General features: G+C 48.0%; 1 protein-coding gene across 1 annotated transcript; it reads right to left on the reverse strand.

The window, feature by feature from the left end:
• Positions 1-4,344: 4,344 nt before the first annotated feature.
• Positions 4,345-13,594, reverse strand: STC1 (stanniocalcin 1). Its single transcript, XM_075074577.1, has 4 exons — positions 13,344-13,594; positions 10,879-11,021; positions 9,639-9,850; positions 4,345-6,335 (listed from the first exon to the last, which is right to left on the reverse strand). Exons 1-4 carry the CDS (start codon positions 13,459-13,461, stop codon positions 6,065-6,067), a joined length of 744 nt encoding a protein of 247 aa, XP_074930678.1. The 5' UTR covers positions 13,462-13,594; the 3' UTR covers positions 4,345-6,064.
• Between the last annotated feature and the right edge of the window lie 7,239 nt (positions 13,595-20,833).

Genomic DNA, 20,833 nt, shown 5'->3' on the forward strand with positions numbered 1-20,833 from the left:
CTCTTTTAAAGCCCTTCACTTGACTCGTGCTGCCTGCTTCATACGCCGTGTAGACGACTTGCTGACATTTTTATCTCCGTGATGCATGGTCCCCACCACGAGGTCAGTCTTGACTTTGGAAGGAGAAAGGAAAGCTTGCGTTCTAACGCCGCAATGCCTGGTGCGGCGCAGCGGCTCTTGCTTTGCACCGCGCTGGCGAGGGCTCCTGTCATTTACTCCTTTCGTTTCGGGGTTGAGTTTCAGCCCTTGGAGGAGCTCAGGGGAGAAAGAAAAGAAGAAAAACCCCAACGCAGAATCAGCAGGGTTTTAAATAGACTTTGTTGTGTAGAATTATTATAGAAACGGGCAGATTTCTAAGTGCCGCTGTGCACTGGGGTGAGGTGCTTTGGGCTGGCAAAAGCCTCAAGTTCTCTAAGAACAGTTTCGTGTTAGGGATGTGGTTTGCTGGAGAAGAAGCCGTACAGGCTGAGATTTATGAAGATTTCCTGTGAATAGTACATTGTATTGACACTAATTATTTTATGGTGGTCATTAATTACAAAATAGCTGTGAAAGCCAGCCTTTGGAAGCCTGGCAGCTGTACTATTTCCAAGGCGCGCTTTTTTGCAAGAGCAGAAGCGCTAACTGCCTTTGTTTCTAGCAATGTATAATTCTCTGGTTAGCCCTAATCTGGTTTTTCCCATTGCTAACAGAACGCCGGTCCCTCTGCTGCTTTGGCTTCTAGAGAGCGGGGCGGGGGGTGGGTGGGTGGGGGGCTGTTAATTAGGAGCCGCTGGTTACAGGCGGGTGAGTGGGTGCACCCAGCAAGTGCCGTGGGGGTCCCTACTAATGGAAAAGTCCGAGGGCGACATCCCTTTCCAAGCCCTCCGGCACGTCAGATGCCCCGGTGGCACGCAGACAGAGGCCGGGACTCGTGGTCTCTCGTAAACCTAACCGACCCGCCGCTCAGTTTTGGCAGCGATGGGGACATAATCCTAATTTTCTTTTTTTTTTGCTTTTAACTTTTTCATTTGGGGAAGGGATTTTACGAGCGCCCTTTCCTGCGCTTTTAGTGCAACCTGTGCTGGGCCAGTGACGCTCACCCGGAGCCAGGACTAGGGCGAATTCCCCAAGGGGTATCAAGGCAGGCGGGTGGGGGGTGGCTTGTCACCAGCTACGAATTAATAGCAGCAACGGGGAGCCCAAGGAAGGCGCCGGTTCCCTGGTGCCTCGGCCCTGGTTTGCAGCGACGTTAAATAAGCGGCGCTCTGGCTCATCAGCGCTCAATGCTGTAACCACAGCAGCGTAGTTGTTTGCAAAGGATGATAAATTCTGATTTTTGGTACTTTACTAGACCTTATTATGAACGTTGCTTTTGACTAGAAAGGGTTTTCAACAAAAGCAAAGTGTTGCTAATCCCTTTTGGAAGCAATTTCTCCATTGCTGGACAAACCAAGAAGGAAGACGAGCTTTTTCTTTTTAATCCGCCTGTATTGCTGATATTTAGTCTTTGGTTCTCTTGGACAAGTCCTACTCGAACATGATGGGGGAAAATAGGGTTTTTTTGTCCTTTGCAGGAGCTTTTGGCTCAATAAGCCTGACCTCGTCTGCCAGCCCTCCTCTGACGAGTATTAAATGTTTTTTGATCTTCCCCTGGAAATTAGCGATTTCCTGACTGAAGTGTAAATGCACATTTACATGTACAGCAGCGCCAAAGGCAAGGTATTTTCTTCTTCCTGCAATGCTGTTATGGATGCATTCGTTAAAAAACCATTTCTGCCTTAATTTTGTTAATCGGGCTAAATAAGACACAATTTACAAGGTCAGGCCTCTGTCAAAGAGAACCACGGCAAGAGCTTTGTTAGTCCTGGGATTTACAGCTGCTCTCGGACATTGCCGGGCCCAGGATCGGAGGGTTTGGTCACACCAAACCTGTCCAGAGGCTGATTCCGGCGATACGCGGCGCGGCGGGCTAGCTGCCGAAAGGCTGCTTCAGGCGTCGCTTGCTCTGCGCGCGGCCCCTTCCTCGTACCCTCCTCCTCCTCCTCCGGGCCGAGCAGCCAGGTGACCCCCCGACCTCCCCCCGCCCGCCCCGCAGGGTGGGAACCGAGGCGGTCAGCACGGAGCAGCCGCGACCGCTGCGAGGCTCGGGGACAAGCGCAACAGCCGCCTCCTTGCGCGGTGTCACCGCCACAGTAAGGTTTAACCCCAGCTCCCTGCAGCTGCCTGAGAGGGGCTGGGGTGGGGGGGGGGCTGGTCTCTGCTCCCAAGTCACCAGTGACAGGACGAGAGGGAACGGCCTCAAGCTGCGTCAGGGGAGGTTTGGGTTGGAGATGAGGGGAAATGCCTTCCCTGCCAGAGGGGTCAGGCCCTGGCACAGGCTGCCCAGAGAGGTGGGGGAGTCACCGTCCCTGGGGGGGTTCAAAGGACGCGTAGACGTGGCCCTTGGGGACATGGTTTAGGAGGCCTGGGGGTGTTGGGTTGGGGCTTGGACTTGCTGACCCTAGAGGTGTTTTCCAACCTTAATGATTCTGTGATTCTATGATTAATGAAAGAGGCAGACACTAAAAACCCTTAAATTTGACATTTTATTTCATTGCAGAAGAAAATCCAACATAGGCCTCATTATGTTATGCATCTTTAATTATAAAAATAAGCAAAGAAAATAACTTGCATCTTTCTCATTACTATGATATGTTTCAAATAACCTTTATATGAACACACTGAGCTTTAAAAATGTAATTTAAACAATAAATAATGACATATACCAGATATGCTCACTGTTTATTCCAGTACTCAGCAAAAAAAAACAAAACAAAACAAAAAAACCCAAACTCTCTCCCCCTTCTAAGTATCTTTAAATTATAAATACATAATGCAAATTTATAATGGCACAAAACATCTAAAGTGCAAACAAATCACAATGAGAATCATGCAAACATTTCTAGATAAGCCCCTCCCCGCCCGCAAGAGAAATCATTTTGCAATGAACGCAAGATTAAAAAAATAAAGCATTAGAGATTAAATAAAACGTGAAATAGCTGGACTTAATATTAGGAATCGTTCCCTACCCCCAGGGGATCTCTCTCGCCTATTTCAAACCATCTAAAGGCCGGCATCCTTCCCAGTCGATGGGAAGCGCCTCTCCCGCCTCCGTGTCCCTCTCCCCTGAGAAGAGGGCTTCAAACGACCAGCTGAGGCTAGATGGCACGCGTCGGGCAGGGCGAGCCCCAGGCCTTTGGGCTTGATGGATGTGTGCTTGCGGCTTCCTCACTACTTCAGCATAGGGGGGGAAAAAAGAAAAAGTGACCTATTAAAGCAGCTCAAAAATGCCGTGACGCAGTCGAGGCTCTCTGCGACACGAGGCATCCGGCGAGTCCCCAACAGCAGTGTCAGTGCGGAGAGGCAGGGCTTTGGTTCGCACAGGTGGTGCCCACCTGCGATACCAGAGCAAACCGCATCGGGGGGAATTATTTTCCCAGTCGTCTTCCCACCCGCATTAAGGGGACAACAAGTTTAAATTCCCACTGGAACCAGAGAGTTAATCATGACAACCCAAAAAGATAGGGTTTGGGGTAACCTAACCCTCCTCCCCAGGCCCAGATTGACTTTATAAACCTTCTTTGGGTTTTCATAGCAATGGATGCACAAAGCAACGGCGAAGCCGCTTGCCATGAGGAGCATCTCGACGGGAAAGCGCGGCTGCTAGATGTCCTCAGTGAGCTCTGCTGCCGCCAGCCCGCGGGGGCCCCGGCTTCCCAAAACGGGAGCTGCATCGCGTAGCCCGGAGCCGGGCTCCCTGGCAGCGGCGCAGCCATCCCGGCCGTCGTCTGGGCGCTGCCTCGAGCCAGGTAAAGACCTTTCTGGAAGGCTTTCCCCAAAGAGCACTTGATGCGCAAACCCCAGCAGCTCTCCCTCCTCGGTAACCCCCGTCGCCTACCGGTGCAGCGTGAGGTGCAATGCTGGAGGGCGGAGAGCCACACGTGCACAGTTCTGGGATCAGTTCCTAAGCGTAAGTCGAACTTTTAGGGTCAGGATATTCAAGGGGCCTTTGGTTTTCGCCTTGCAAACCTTCTTTGTGTTGGACTCTATATACCTGACTGTAATTTAAGAACGAGCAATATTGCATCTTGCTTGCCCTGGACGGCACGATTCGGAGTATTTAAAACAAAACAAAACAAAACAAAACAAAACAAAAACCAACCCTCTACCGTCAGCAACATTTTTTGCTGCTTACAATTTTATGACAGCACTTTTGGGCTACATTTCATGAAGACAGCAATATTAGAAATACTGCCACTGCATCTGGTTTCAATATATTAGCAGCAAGTTATTGTTTAAAGGCTTTGTGGTTTTTTTTTTTTTCTAAAAAAAAAGTTATATTGCTTTAGATTTTGAAAAGAAAAATAGATCCCTCCTTTATTAGCTCTCTAACTAGTTGAGCAAGAGTCATCCACTCCGCAGACGGACTCTAACGGGATAGGTTTGGAGCGTGGAACCGGCCTTGTTGATCGCACGCCACGATGTGGCTTTTTTTGGCTCTCCGAAGCCCGGCCAGACTACTGTGCAGAGAGCGGCGTTTGGGGGAGGCCCCCAGCTACTGCTGCGGGCCCGGCTGCTCCGCTCCTGTTCTGCGCCTGCCCAAGAGGTGGATGGGAGGAAAGGCAGATCCGAGAGCATTAATGCATGGGTCCTCTTAAAGGCAGGCACGTTGCTTTACTCCTGAAGCTTAAGTGACTCTAAGACTTTTTCCTGCCTTTCCCCAGAAAGCAACTTTCTAAAGCAGGTTTTACCCTGTGGCAGCTACGGGATCCCAAAGCAGCCTTTTTTCAGCCATCTGATAATTCCCCAAATAGCTCCCCGGCAGCGCTCGTGCCTTGGGCATAGCTGCGTCTCACAGCAGCTCTGTGGAGATAGGACTGGCCAGGCGGAACTCTTCTTTTTTCTTCTTGCCTCCATTTTAACTCTCAGAAGAGAGGCTTGTTTCTGGCCCTGTAATTTCTGTCCTAAACATGTTCTCTCTCTCGTTATAAAAAGGCCACAGAGTAGAATGTGAACTCTTGAATATGACAGAGATACTGTTTCCAGGAAAAAAGAAATAGCTAACTTACAAAACTAAGTTTATGCAATAAAGTTATTATATTCTGCTCCTTTTAAGCAGACTCTCGTGGAATTTATGTACAGTACATGACAGATTTTAAAACTATTTATACCACAGTTAGAGCAAGACCTCTAATACTCTAGTCTTAAGACAGGGTTTGTTTTTGTTAGATTTCTTTTAAAGCTTTAGACAGTTAAATACAGTACATAGATGTTAGCTTTTAAATACAACGCAAGATTATGTAACCTTCTGACTAGCTTCAACGATAGACTGGCACCTCTTTTAATCGTTTCCGTAGTACAAAACGTTCCTTTCCTGATTTGGTGTGTGTCGGGGGGGGGGATAGTTTTAACTCATTTTGCACTGTGGTGCCAGGTCACGGTAACTAGAATCACCCACAGCTAGTGAGTTTGGTAAATCAACGGGTTGACGGAGCTGTATTGGAAGGATTAGGACTGTATGACACTACGAGACCAAGAACATGACATTCATATTCGTCCATGGCCAGCACAGATTCATAACACGAATTCCATTGACATCTTTAGGATGTGCAATAGTTATTAGTGCATCTATCATCGCCTACCAGCTTATTACGAGAGAGAATAAGCTATTCTCCTTGGTGCCAAATCTTCAGACTTCAATGGTGTTAGCGCTACAGTACATTTAGAGTTCGGTGTCTGAAGGCCTGACTACTGTACGGTTATATTTAAGACTAAGATTGTTTGGGGTGTCTTTTTGTGGGGAAGAAAAGAAATGGAGACATTTTGACGGCGGGAAAGCTGAGACACTGAACACAGATCCATGCAAAAGTTTTGTTCGAGAGGAATAGAAAATATTAATGACTAAATCTAAAACCAGTTCCTAGTTGTTATTAAAACTAGCTACAGTACACTTGGTTTGGGTGCATTACTCTTCTAGAAGAGAGACGTCAGCTTTGGTAGTGCTTAGCATCCCTTACACACCCGCTGCCGCTGCCCCGGGGCGTCACGCGCTTTCGGCAGAGCTGCGCTTTGCGTGGGCCGGGACGGACCCCTCACCTCGCAGGTTCCTGAAGTAGAGTTTTAGCTTCTGCGGCTCGGTGATACGTCTCCTGGCGAAGTCCGCGCGCGGGTGGCCTTGGGCGCAGTGATCTGTCTGCAGCAGGTGGAAGAGGCTTGCCATGTTGGGCCCAATCTTCTCCATCAAGCTGTCCTTGATGGTGCTGACAGTCTCTTCATCACACTCCAATAAGCTTCTCACCAGCTTGTTGTAATACCTGTGTGAGAGTTGCCATCCGTTACTCTGAGGCATCTCGCAGCAAGACCAAAGAAACAAGAGCTGATCTCAAGCCAGGAGACCGGTGCAAGCCATAAGGCTATGAGAATCAGAACGTTTAAGTCATTCAGGGTGTGTTTGAAATTGATTTTTGACAGTGCACGATGTACATATTCTCATTGCACCTAACAAATGCCCTGGTGCTGGAGATGCTGTGCCCGTGCACACGGAAGGAACGCAACACATCAAACACCTAATTTAGTCATCCTAAATGAGCAGCTGCTGCAGCTCTAACAGGTAAGGCTATAAACACAAGTGATTCTGGCGTTACCCTAAGCGGATCAGGAAGAAGTCCAGAGCGAGGAGCTAACACCATCCAGTAATTGGCTTATGTGTGTGTTTTACTCTCTGCTAAACAACCCAAGTTTATAGAGCTTTAGGAAGAAAAAAAATTGCACCTTTCTAACGGACAGATGCTGCCCATCACCAGACAGGAAAACAGACTAAACAGACCACCCGTCCGAGCCAGTACAACCCTTCCTACGAATGCAACCACCCCGTGACCATTCCCTTTTGTCCCCCTCTCTCCCTTCCCCTCTATGCGCAGCCTTTAGCAAGGGACCAGAAGAGGGAGAAGCAAGCTCAGCCCAAGTCAGAGCCTGACAGATGCATGTGTTCCCTGGGGACAGATCTTTAGGACATACAATCAGTTTTCACTTCCAGCAAGCTGACCATGCATTAAATCACAAGCGAGGACCTTATGCTTTGCCCTGTTGCGTGCCTGCCTCCTCTCCAGCCTGCTGCTGCGTTTGGGCCTTCCAGCAGCCTTGGGTATGCGCTCCTTGCTCAAAAAGGGAGCCAGGAAACTGTGCTGACCTGTTTCCCCAGCGCTGCGTGAGCCGAGCGGAAAACAGCGCTCAAAGGACCGCTCCTCTGCGGGGCTAAGGCAGAATCAGCACAGCCCTGCATGCACGGCTGGCTTGGGCACGGAGAGCAAAGCTGGCAAGCGGGACCGCACTGAACGAGAGAGCATCTTCCTAGGGAGAGAAGGTTGGGAAGAGAGGAGCACTCCCATATTTGCTGGGCTGCTTCTGCTTGAAAGGACATCGGGGAACTTATTTTAAGCCTTTAAGGTCACTGTGACATTTTTCCACGGGAGCAGAGAAGAGAATAACCCGCAGGTGGAGGAGGGGAAGGAAGAGGGAAATTAGAGTTCGCATTCAGACTCCTTTCCTAACTCTCAGCTCTGGCCTTTAGAGCAACCAGTGGAGGTCAGGTGAGGTTAAAGTTTCTGCTGCACTTGAAGTACAAAAGGAGCGGGCTTTGGCACGGTGGAGCACAGTGCAAGCACAGCTTGGCAGTGCTAATACTAAGGGCTGAAGCGTGCACGGTAGCTGATGATGAATACATCTGTGCGAGCCATGCGTCCGGCTCGAGTCAGTCCCAGCCTAACAGGACAGGAGGAACAGACCCTGTCCACCTTCCTCTGCTGCGCTGCCTACACCTCCTTCATACAAATACAGCTTGGTGGTTTCCATAGCTGGAGCTGCAATCAAACAGCTCGCCAGTGCCTTCCAGCAGCTAGACTGCAAGCAAAGGCAACAAGGCTTTCCTCTCCTCCTGCTCCTGCCATGAGATTAAATCACAGGAAGATGCTATGACCTTTAACTACTTCCTCTCAGTGTCCCAGGCCAAGTGGCACATTCTTATTCTGTGGCTATGTTGGGACAGGGGCTGGGAAAGCAGGATGCTTTAGGAGACCTCAATGTAAACTATTAGCTGGGAAATCCTGCTGCTTTTGTTACTCAACATGTCATAATATCCTTTGGCTTTGACAAGGGTTGGCGGCTGTGGGGGAGGAGTTCCCTCCGCCTCGGGAGACAGCGGCTCCCGTTCAGGCTCGGCCCTCTGGAGAGGAACATCCCCAACACGTATAATGCCGCTGCTGCTGTCTCTGCATCCTCCCTCGCTAAGTGTCCACGCGTCCCCTCTTCACCCCAGTGTCCCTACAGCCCCGCCAAGGGCTCTTTAACTCTACAGTCCATCGCATTAACCTGAACTGCTCTTTCAGCCTGTAAAACGCTGATGCCCCAGTGCCGCCTGCTCCTCGTCCCAGCCCTCAGGGGAACGCTCAAGCAAACCTCTTCCAAACTTCCTTGGGGGAAGAGGGGAAAGACACACACAAGTATAATTTGCACCTTCCCACTAGTATAATTTTCTAGATATAGTATCTACAATAGAGTTTCCTGTAATAAATTTATGCCGGTCATAGATGCAACTTCTATATACCACTCTCATACCTGTTCTAGGATACGTCTGGAGGTTCAAGATGCTCTAGAGCAAGTCAAACAGCCACCCCGGAGGAGCTGTAGCATTCGCCGCAGCCAGCCAACACGTTGAATTGCAGCTTGGTCTGTTTGCAGTCAAAGTCTAGAGCATATTTACTCAAACTGTTCAAAAAGATCCCTTTTATCCCAATCACAAGACTCAGCACTGATTGTTCCAGGGTTTAGAGGAAGAAATCCCTGCCCTTGCAGCGTGACTGCGCAGACTGCAGTAGCTCCCTGAAGCCTCTCTATGTCCCTTGTCCTTGGAGGATGGGGACAGGGCATTTCTGTGCTCAGCTAAAGGCACCAGACAGCAGCGTGACATGCCCATTTCTGCAGGCAGCCTTTGCTATCAAGAAGGAACAGGGGTGAAGGCAACCCTAAAAGAGACCATTAAGAACACCAGACTGTCCCTAGAAACACGACCTACTGGATCATGAGGTTAGAGAGGAGCCTGTTCGCTGGTTCCCTGTAAGCCTTCCTAGTTCTTCTCATTGCCACGGCAAGGCCGGGGCCAAGGCCTCACTTGCGAGGTGCCACACAAACCCAAAAAAGGGGATGGTTGCAGTCTGAAGAAGTGAATGAAGTTGCAATAGGTTGAGACGCTCTTAAGTGCTCAATATGCCAGAGATGCTACATTAATCAAACTGGTTTGGTATTTAAAAGCTCTGTTTACCATTATACTGCATTCAGACTAAAAGAACTAACATTTAAACAAACTCCAGGCTTTGAAGTAATGTATGTCTAGTTAATTTTATGATTCTCCCCTGGAGACGTTTATAAGTGTATTTACCAAAAAGAGAATCAGAAGAATGCTGGTAAAACTTAACAAGGATTTGAAAAGGCCAAGAACATTACTTAGGCTAAGCTATATTAGGACTCGTAAGAAGTGATGTCAACCTGGCTCCTCTCACTTCTTTCTCTGTGCTTCACATTTTTGCATTTGACGCGTTTCAGCTGAGGAAAGCTCCACGTACCGGTTCGAGAACTGATTTGGAAGCTGGACAACCTCCGTGATGGCTTCGGGATTTCGTTTCGCAATGCCGCACATGTCCAGCTTGCTGTAGCACTCCTCTTGCACTTCGGAGATCATTCTTTGGAAAGTGGAGCACCTCCGGATGGCAAGGAACACCTTGGACGTAACCCCATTTGCAATGCATTTCAAGCTTTCTTTCACAAAAGCTTTTCCCTGGAAACAGAAGGAAAACCTTAAGCTGCAACAGATTTCATAGAAAGGGATGTATTAACAGCTACTTCGCTGTGGCTGGCTGCTATTAATTACCCTCGCTGCAATTACGGACCTGCTGGAGGTGCCTCACCAAGCCCGGCAGGGAGCTGGACCCTAAGCGCTCGCAGTTACTGCACAGTCACCTTCACAGCAGTTTGACTTGGGATGCACACAGTCCGCAGAGAACAGGGAGCTCCTGTTCCCAAAAGATTTAGGCAATGGAAGTCTTTGCGTGAACAGACCTAGAAATGCCAGCACCAGAGCTGGGCCAATTCTGCCCTCCGGGAGGGGGCTGGGCTGCTCGCTCCATACCACCGATTTAGTGCCTCTGGTTCACCAGACCTCAAGATGCGTTAAGAGCTTTCAAGTTTGTCCTTGAGAGCGAGAGCGCAGGGAACGAGGGGCGTGCACGTTTTGGGAAGAAAGCACGGAGGAAAAGGGCCCTTGGCAGAGCCACAGACCTCTGATATTACCCTATTTATTCTGCTGCAAGCGACTGCAGCTCCGGAGAGGCTGATCTGGCCGCGCATTCCCAGGCCCAAAGACTTCCAATTCAAATCCCAGCCCTTTGCCAGGTCACACAGTCAGAAGACTTACTTTGTTAGAAGAACGTTTATATTTCCTCCTGAAGAGGAAACTTCGCTCTCCGCCCCACAAAACACTCCTTGCCAAGTCCTCACACATAGCATACACTATGTGGAAAATGTACTGTAGAAAATAGCCCTGAAGGATGCGTTTGTAGCCAAGAACCAAAATCAAGGCTCAGAGGAGTCGCGAAGCAGCAGGAAGGGCTGCAAGAAAGGAAGGGTTAAGCCTGCACAGACCCCATCTCCACGAGGACAGAGAAATTAAGGTGTCCATTCAGCAAAGCATTTAAGCACGTGCTTTGGTGTCGCAGGACTTGTAAAAGCACTTTATTGAATCGAGGCATGAAAAGGGAACTCTAACAGCGAGGTATTATTCTTGTCCCCTTTATACTCGTACTGTACCTGAGTGTCAAATTTAGCAGCACTGTAGAGGAAGGACTTGCAGATGTCGTACATGCCATCCGTGTCGCACGTGGAGTTCTCCAGGCAGGCGAAGGCCCCGCAGCCCACCTGGAGGGCACTGTTCAGACAGCGAACCACCTCGGCTGCAGGGAGAGGCACAGGCACAACATTACGCACCGCTCCCCGGCGCCGTAAAGCCCTTCTCCGGCGTGATGTCGAGTCAAGCTCGACTGCAGTCAAGCAGCCGCCTTGTTGCTTTTCGGGACTGGAGGGAGAGGGAACGAAGAGAGGCCAAAAGCACTGCCAAAGGGAGTCGTTAACTGAAGTCATGCAATGGATCACCAGCAAATCGAGGAACAAAAATGCAACTACCGAAACCTTCCATGGGTTGGATACGGCTTAAAAAGAGAGGCAACATCTGATAGTCTTCGCCTAGATGGAGACTTACGGGTCCATCCCAGCCCAGTTCTGAGTGCATGCATGTACAGCTGCGTTCAGCGTTCCTCCAAAGCAGGTAGAAGAGGCCCGTGAAGAGCACTGGGTGGCAAGGTCTCCTCCACGGTCGCAGACCGAAGGGAGCTCAGAGCAGCTCGGCAGCATCTGCCTCACAAACCTCATCTGAAAACGAGACTGAGGCGATGGCGATTGCCAGTAAGCTGGCATGAAATTGGCACTTACTGCGAGGAAGCGCTGGTTTTTGCTAGCTTTGGAGGTTTTTGCACTTTTCTAAACAGTGTAAATTATCTAGAAATAAGATTTTAATTTGCGTGTCAATTATCAGCACTACAAAGGACTCGAACGAGCGGCTTGGTGCTAAATACTAACCTGGGACCCAGCAGCTTGCAAGCGTAGCCAAGAAAGGTCATACTGCTGAAGATTCACAAAGCGAAGGGACATTTGGGCAGAGAAAGTTAAGGTAATGGAGCTGACCATGTATAATTAAAATCGTTGAGGCAGTAGTTAGTCTGAACAGGAGGGTATCCATGTCATCCCATCTTTTTTAGTGCAGATACTATGCATTTTAACAATGAATCAGCAGTATTGCCACATGATTGCCCTGAAATTAGTAGGGATTAACCTTTTTTGGTAAGCTGAACATCTGTCCCCTTATGTGTCTGTGCAAGGCATATTCATTACTTTTGCAGATCATGTTACGAGACATTCTTTAGGAAGAAATGCAAACCCAGTGTCTCCCATCAAGCTCCTAGGTGTGGGAAAAGTGAGGATTTGCATTTAGTGGAAGAGAACACACCTTATTAAGAGCTAAGTCGTAGCCTAAAGACGTATCTTTATAACTAGGATCTTTACAGAAAAGAGGAGGAAAAAAAATATATATATTAAAAAAAAATCACCCAATTAACCCCTCCTTATTCTCCACTCTTGCTTATGTGCCTGAAGGGAGAAATATTTGGTAAGATCATCCTCTCCCCAGTTCATAACCTCACCATCGCACAAGTCATTCCCATAATTATGTTTCCACAGGTTCAAATTATAACTTTGCTTTCAGCAGACTTAGTATGCATTAAGCTTTTATTGTTTTAGGCACGGTGCAATAGTGAGACCCTATGTTTCTATAGCAACCAAATACAAAAGGAAATTGAGCAAACACCCTAGTATAATGCTGCAGAGCCTTGCAGATCTAAAATAAGACATCTGCTAATGAGCTCCAAATTAGAGACCTAATATCTTTTCAGTATACGAGAAGACAGATTTTTAATTTCCATTGTTCAAGACAATGTGTCCAACTTATCTAAGCATCTATAGTGCACAAAGTAGAGACATCCAGAGCTGACTTGCCAGCAAATTTTTTTATCCATTGTAAAAGCAAGTTTGCTAAATGTCACAATCGTATTTTTATGGTACCATCTAACTGATAGCAATCAGTTTTTGAAAATAAATGCTAGCAGTGGACAGTTTCTAGGTTACTGCATTCTTCAAAGTCGCATATCTCTCTCCCCCTCTTTGAATAGGCAGATGTTTGGCAGAACAATGGTTCAGTCAAATTTCCACGGATTTTATCAACTTCCTAAAAAGCAAGGAATTTAACACCAAAGTATGATTGCAATTGGAGAAGAGAGACAGATACATGCAAGGGGGGGGGGGGGGGAAGTGCATGGAACTCATTTAGTAGCTGGGGGAGGAGGAGAGAGAATGGATTGCATCCTGCAAGCAGATCACACACCGGTTCCCTGACCCAGCTCCTGAAAGGAGAAGATTTCTTCTCCAGCTATGCACCAATATTGTCCTGAATCAGACCCTTACATTAATATTTGTTCCTACCAGCCGTTAAGTTTATAAGCAAAAAAAGAAAAGAAAAAAAAGGAAAAAAAAAGGAAAAAGAAGAAAAAGAAGAAAAAAAAAGAAAAAAAGAAGAAAAAGAAAAGAAGAAAAAGCAGCAGAAGAGATATCTGAAACAGTTTAACACATCAGGGTTCAGGCTCGAAGCCCTCCTTGCTGGGTGTTACCTGAGTTCTGGGCTGCGACCCTGGGTTTCCTGGGGCTCACAGAGTCATTCTGTTCAGCTTCATAGGATGCAGATGCACTGATCACCAGCAGCAGGAGAAAACCAGACTTTAGGAGCATTCTCTGACAAGTTTCCGCTAAGTGTGGTTTTTTGGGTGGTTTTTTTTTTGGTTTTTTTTTTTTTTTTTTTTTTTTTTTGGTGTATGTGTGTGTGTGTGTGTCTCTCCTCTTCCACTTCGGCTTGAGCAAAGATGTGGATCTGGATACGCGCTCCCAGGGAGAGAGAGAAAGGAGTCTGCTGAGGCTCAGGGACGCGCTGCAGCCCAGCTCTGCCTGGTCCCTCTGGCTCCTGCTCGCTGGGGGACCAGGAGCAGCGCCGAGGGCTTTTATAGCCGCCCTTATCGGTCCCCCCGCGGGCTGCCGAGCCAATCGGGAGGCGCTGGGCAGAGCCAATGGCAGACTGGACTCATTCAAGCCCCAGAAAACTGCAACTTCACAGGAAGAATATTTTCCAGCCAATTAAAAGTACCTGCCAAACAACAATAACCAAAAAGTTAATCTTTGGAGAGGCGGTGGGAAAGGGAGGGGGGGGACTTCCTATGGATAATTGAGCTCAAGGAAATGACAGGGCAGTCCTGAATCTTCCCCCAGCCCAAAAAAAATCACCTGCCCTTTAAGAAAAGCTATTTTCCCATCCGTTTAGCAGCTAGCCCAGGGTTACAGCAGCTTGGAAGAAGGAAAGGGGCATTTCTGTACGGTGCGTACCGTGGGGGCTGGCGCTGAGCCTTCGCACGGCGGGCCAGCTCCGCACCTGACCTCGGCCCCCCAGAAAGGCAAAGAGGACGTACCTGCGTGCGTGCGGATGGGAGGCATCGCCTCTCGCCTGCCAAAGCACGTGTGCGCAACGCTGCACCCGCGTACAAACACCCTGCACCTCACGTAGGCACATGCAAATACCCTCTCGGTGCCTAAAACCTTACTCCTCGTACACCGCATTCCTTATCTTCCCTTCCCTTGCACAATTACGTTAACAAAACCACGCGTTCATAGCTCAGGCTTCGGCGTAGCTTTGCTTTTGCTGCTTCCCAGTGAAGCTCCAGAAACAGTTTTTTTAGGCGTTTGGTGGTTTTCCTCCCCCCCCGAATTCAATCCTGTTTTTCAGATTTCATAACGGGAGGAGGCACCCTAATGCTTGATTTAATCTTCGTTTTAATATGCATATAATGAGGATTAACACACTAGAGAACTGATTATCCTGTATACCAGAGACAATTTAAGGCTCTGACTATTTAAGGGATGAAAGTATAAGCAGCGGTATTAAGTCTCAGAGCTGAAAGGAAATCAGGAAGGTGCATGAAGAAAGAAGATTTATAGATAAAAAGTGACAAGTTCCTGCAGCTTAGAATAAGCCGAAAGGTTTAGATATCAGGTATTACTGATCAGAGACGAGATAGCTTCTTTTGGATCTCGAGCACGTTTCACTCCCGCTCAGTTACCCCCACAACCTTTCCTGTCGAAGGGAAAATACTCCCGTCTCTGTGGTGTCAGGCAAGGAAAAGCAGCTCGAACAGACTCATAGATGCGTCCACGTTACAGAAGTTCCGTTCAGATGATCCAATTCTACAAATCTCATTTAAGTGGCGGCACAACACCCCCCTCGTCCTGTGGGCATTCATTCAGCTTTATGGGTGGCTAAATTTAAAAGTCAATAAGGAAGCAATTTAAAGAAAAACAGAAGTAGCCTCTTCCTCAGCGGAGCTCCAGAAGCAGTGCCCACTGCTTTACCTCATTCCTGCCTTTTTTTTTGTGTAGGTCTGACAGCTCTGACCATGGCAGCGGCACCGCTCCGGTTCCGCGCCCCATCCCGAGCTCCGACTCCTTCCTGACAGCTCAGCTTGGGCTGCGCAGCCCCATTCGTGTTGGCATATTTGATGTCAGCTTCAATTGGAATAGGAACGGGAGTGAGGTTGTACTCCTGCCTTGGGGTCAAAATAACAGCTGTGCCAGATGTTCCAGGAACATTCAAAAAGCACCGAAACAGAAGGGTTTCGGGTTTCGTCTCAGTTTTGTGACACTGAGCCAATTTCATTAAAAAAATAAATAAAATAAAATAAAAAAAAAAAGCAGCAGCCCTGCAAAAGCACTGTGGTTTCTCTACTTAATAGGACCAGTCCAGTTTGCAAGTGAGAATAATCCCATAGGGTTTGATTCTGATTAAATCAAAAGCAACTCTGGCATTGACTTCAATGGGGGATGAATCACCACTCTATCTAAGTCCCATTTGGAGTGGAAGCATTGCATTTTCCGCAAAATTGAATTTCAAACTCAAAGCCCAATTTCTCCACCCCTTCACCCCCAAGGTGAACATTCCTACTTGTCTTTTTTAATGTTTCAATCTGAACCGAAGTAGTTTGCAAAACAAAACAGGTTGTCCTGGCCCTCTGAGCACGTATACATCCTGATTTGAGTCCAAGTGTAAGGAAAAATTAGTGGCGAGTAGTTCCTACAGATACTAATATCCTTCCAGCGTATTTTCTCTTCGTTCTCATATCATTATTCCAGGGCTGATTTATTCCTTTAGGGACATATTTAGGCTTTGAACTTGCTGCATATTTTTAAAGCAACCAGTGTTAATTATGGAGAGCAATAACAGGAGATTAAGATGAGGGTCACTTTGGATCAGGGCATGGGCAAACATTGTAATGTCAGAAAAGCTTTATTGAGTCTCCAGAAAGACCTTGTGAAGGCAGTAGTACCTTTATTACTGCCTTAAGAAGGTGGGAAAATGAATTCAGGAGCGATAGACCCATACGGAGTTGCTGTCAAATTCAGCCGGAGGCTCGCACGAGCAAATTTCTGCGTGAGATGTTTTGAGTCCTTTGGTACCAGAGCATATTTGCATTCCTGATTTTGCATACTGAAGGCAGCAAGGACTGCAGAATCCCCCCGTAACCTCCATTCTGCACTCACTGTGTGATGGCAGAGGAGCTCGGCTTCTCTCTTGTACTCAGGCTTTTAAAGGGAAAAAAGAAACAACCGGTGCCAGAATCATAAGACTGTTCAAAGGCCGGTGGTTTGCCCATTCCAGGGTCATGCCTTTAAGATCGGTGCTAGAAGACTTAGGGACACAAGAAGAATATTCATTACGGGATGAGATTTTTCCCTAAAAATCTTCCCTTCTCCTGTTCTCAGTTAATAGCTGGCCTCGACCCCAGAGATCTCACCAGAAGAGGAAAAAAACCCCAGCAAAACCCCAAAAGAAGTTCCACTATTCGTTACTAAAGCCTTGACGTAACCTGTTAGAAGAATTTTCTCCGTAGGTTTCCTTATAGTTCAAATGCTGCCCTGAAGTGGAAGGGTTTGCTTCCTGGCTGATACACGTAGAGAGAAAAAAAAGAAAGGCACTGTTAGCCCTGAGCGAACCGTCCCCTTCTTTCCATTTCCATTCAAGAGATCCTGTTAAATCGAACAGTGCACACTATTGTACCACTGTTAGTCTAGTCCCAAGGTGTTAGGATTTTTTGTCCAACCTCAATAAGAAATATAGGGGAGAAATAAAAGAAAAGAAGAAAAAGGAAGGGGGTGGGGGGGAGGAACCTAAAGTCAACAACCCCCCCGCTTTGTGCTCAGCTGCTCGCTGGCTGGAAGCTGCGGCGAGGGCAGGGGCCCCCCCTGCCATTGTGTAACTCGATCCCTGCCCACCTTTCAGCCCCCCTTCCCCAGCTCAGGACCCTTCCATTCGCTCCGCTCCGGAGGGACGTGAGCAACTGCATCACCTCGGGAGTTAGCAACGCTCCGCTGCTTCGTCCCTGCACGTCTGCTCCTTCCAAGCAAACGAACCTCCTCTTGTGCCGCCTCTCGCGGCAGCGACACTTTGGCACACACGTACGCAGCCACCCCACCCTTTCCTCACGGCTCGGACGGACGACACGCTGCAGTTAACGCTGTTAACACACAAGTGGGATGGCTGGGAAGAGCCGCCACGGAGCAGCATCGTGTGTAGGGAGTAGGCTTGCGCCGAGCAGGACCCGCGTCCAGCGAGGGGCAGAGCGCGCTCCCTCCTCATCGCAACTTTAACGTGCGTGGCACCCCATGGGAAACGCTCCGTGCGTTACAAGGATCAAACCTGGGCTGTCTCGAGGCCTTGAGAGCTCGCCAGCCGCCTGCGCACATCTCGCTGGACCAGATCCTCAACAGGTGTACATTAGTATAACTGCCGAATTCAATATTAGCCCTTCATCTACGCCATTATTCTGATGCGTCACTACACGCTGTCTGGATGCAATTCCCCATCGTAGAGTTATAAACCAGGAGTAGCTTCAATTACACTGACAGTATAAAAGCAAAGTAAGGGAGAGGCTAAGCAGAACCTTTTAATTTGCTTAGCCCAAATGAATAACCCCGGCTGCACCGGTGCAAGTGATGTCAGAACTTGTTCCAAAAGGCAGGATACAATCTGAGAGTTACCTGGGTGTCTGCCCCAACAAAGCCACTTGGATCTGGCTACAGGCTTTGGCCTTCGCTCCATAAACCTGGCAACAACAACAACAACAAAAAAAAAAACCCGGCTCAAAATGTTCTTATTAAACAAAGGGATTTAATATCTCTGGTTTACATGCAAAAAGGCAGAATAGGTTTAATTGTGTCATGACCAGCGTATGTTTAAGGTACAACTGTTTAACGCCCAACATAAGGTTGCAACTGTTGTCTTCTCCCGTGTTCGAGTTAATTGGAAACATAAATGAAGGCAAGTTAAAGGTCTTCTCATATTACTGCACTACATGATTTATGCACTTCGCCCAATTTGATTTTTTAATAAAAGGAATTATGTATTTTAGTATATTTCTGCTGGGATTGTTTTGTATCTTGTAAATGCAACGCATGATGAAAAGTGATTACTAATAATAACCCGGTATTACTTGTAATCCTACGCTCTAAATCCTGACTGCCTGTTTCAATGGGATTTTGATTAAAACCAAATGTGCATCACATATCACATACATAAAGAACTTTCAGCACTCAATTCCTGGTACCTTGGCCTGATCCAGGCAGTGAAAATACTCATCTGTGGAAGGTGAAACAGTCCTTTAAAGGCATCGCTGCGGCAGGCCGACAGCTTTACTCCACTGCGAGCGAACACGGATTGCGCTGGCTCGGACTGGATTTGTACCTGAAAAACAGAGTCAGGGGTTTTTTAATCCTTCCATTCAGCAGGCAGATGTGCCAGTCCCAGCCCCAGCCCTAAAGCACCAGCCAAGAGGAGTTACAGAAGCAGGACGTGGCCCACAGAGGCGAGGAAGTTGCGTTTACACGCGGCAATATGCTTTGGCAGGTTGTCCCACATCATGCCGACGAGTAATGTGTTTTGGGGGATGCACACGGAGACGCAACGCCAGGTTTTGCACACAGGGACAGAGTTGTTCACCTGAAGTAAAAGCAATCAGAGCTCAGAGATGCTGGCACGGATGAAGAGAGGGAGGAAGCCCCCCCAGATTTTAGAGGGGCCGGACACCCATCACACCTACTTTCCTCCCTGCAGCCAGCAGTTCACCAGGCGGTTGATCCAAAACCCCCAATTCTTTTGACTGCAGCAGGAGTTAATCCCAAACCCGATTTTGCGGGGCTCTGGGTAAGACCTGTCCTCAGGGACTCCCCCATCCACACGGGACTCCCACCACCTCAGTCTTTGCCACTGAGGCACCGCCCCCCACCCCCCCCTTGCAAGAAGTATTTCCCTCCCCCTGCTCCGGAGCCTGATGACACTAGCAAATATCTAAATAGTTTCTTGCAAAGGCTTGCCTTAACCAGAAAGAGGATCTCTCATTAAAGCATAAAATTAAACACTTCAGAACAAAGATATTGGCACATTAATATGGAGATTCTGCCTCACCCCCCCTCCTTCATCAAAATGCATTAGCCCTTCATGTGTAATTTGCATTGGAAAGCGTAGGAGCCACATAGCATTAACAGCTGTGAAATTGGTGTCATTCTTAAAGGTTAAAATAAACCCAGCTATTCTCTAAAGCTGCCAAGCATTTCTTTGCAAGATCTATGGCCAGAGCCTTCATGAATCATGAATTTGCTTTTTTTGTGTGCTGTGGAAGGATCCTTGGGAAGATCTTTCCCCTATTTACAGTCAGGCAAGAGCATTCCCTGCTCAGCTTCTTGCAGGGTGACCTCAGCACTAGGTGTGAAATAAGGCAAGCAGGAATCAGCCAGTAACATACATTTCAATTTGCACAGCAGCTCTTTAAAAAAAAAAAAAAAATGAAGAAAAACAAAAAGGGGAATGACATGGCAGCCTCCTCGCTTTACTCTTGAAAAGCCTCTTGAAACTTTTCTAGCCAATATTTACTGGAATTTGTTTTGCAAGAGCGTCATTTTGTATTTTTTCTTTTTATTACCGTAACGAGTCACAGATCCTAAAGTTAGTATATTAAATATTCTGGTTACCGTACTGACAAGAACATTTTACACGAGAATCATTCTTTCCCTGTGATTTTTTCAGAAACTAGAAACATTATTCTCATGGAAAAACTATTAACTGCCAAGGCCTAAATAACACCGTGCCGTGTTAGATAAGAGGAGTTCAGTGAGTAGAGCATGATTCAAAACATACAGAAGCAAACGGGAAAGCTCCCCTGGGGATTACGGCCTCTGGTCGCCCGGCCGGAGGTTGACCTGCAGCTGATGCAACCCCAGAACTGCAGAGGCTGAAGGTCCTCTGTCCCTCCTGGATTTTGGGTTAGTCAAAGCACAGGTCACTGGATGCTTCTTGTCCCAGTCCCCGCCTGAAATACCCATGTGCGATACCCGTTTGTCCCAGTAGAGACATACACAGGGTATTTGGAGAAGAATTCCGTATTTTCTCTGAGCTTCCGCATCAGTAATACGGCCATTCTTCTCCTTTTAGGGCTCCTGGTAGAAACCACTGGCTTGGCGATGGTCTCAGAAGAAAAGATATCCCCCATATCCTCACTCACCGTGAACTCAACCACAATGGCTGTGCTTTGTTGCGCTTGGAAACTTTACGGTTTAATGTCTATTATGCTATCTGGAGGGAAAGGCAGTACCAGCCACCTCGCTGCTCTGCAAGCCTGCGCAGAGAGCCACGGTGCTGCGTTCTCTCCCGTGCCTCCCCCCCACGAGGTCCTACTTGCGATGCACAGCCACGAGAGCGTCCAGAGCTGGGGCTGAGCGTAGCGTTACTCCCAGTTCAGATGGGAGGTTAAATCCAAGCGGAAACAGGCCTCGAACAGCTTGTTCCCAACGCTGCTCCGCCTGCCGCCCTCCACAGCGCGCGCTATCCTCCCCATCTGCCGCTTTGGATGTTAAACCCTGAACATTGCTAAATAAGTAGGGCTGGGAAGAGTCGCGTGTGCTGTTGGCTGAACTTCACTGCGGGTTGGCCTCCAAGGGAGACGATGATTAACTCGACAGCACGGTTTGGGCAGCGAGGAGGACTGGGTTTTGTAGAGAAGCAAGTCAGCAC

This window comes from Phalacrocorax aristotelis, chromosome 24 (genome assembly GCF_949628215.1).
Source record: "Phalacrocorax aristotelis chromosome 24, bGulAri2.1, whole genome shotgun sequence".
Classification (NCBI taxonomy): domain Eukaryota; kingdom Metazoa; phylum Chordata; class Aves; order Suliformes; family Phalacrocoracidae; genus Phalacrocorax; species Phalacrocorax aristotelis.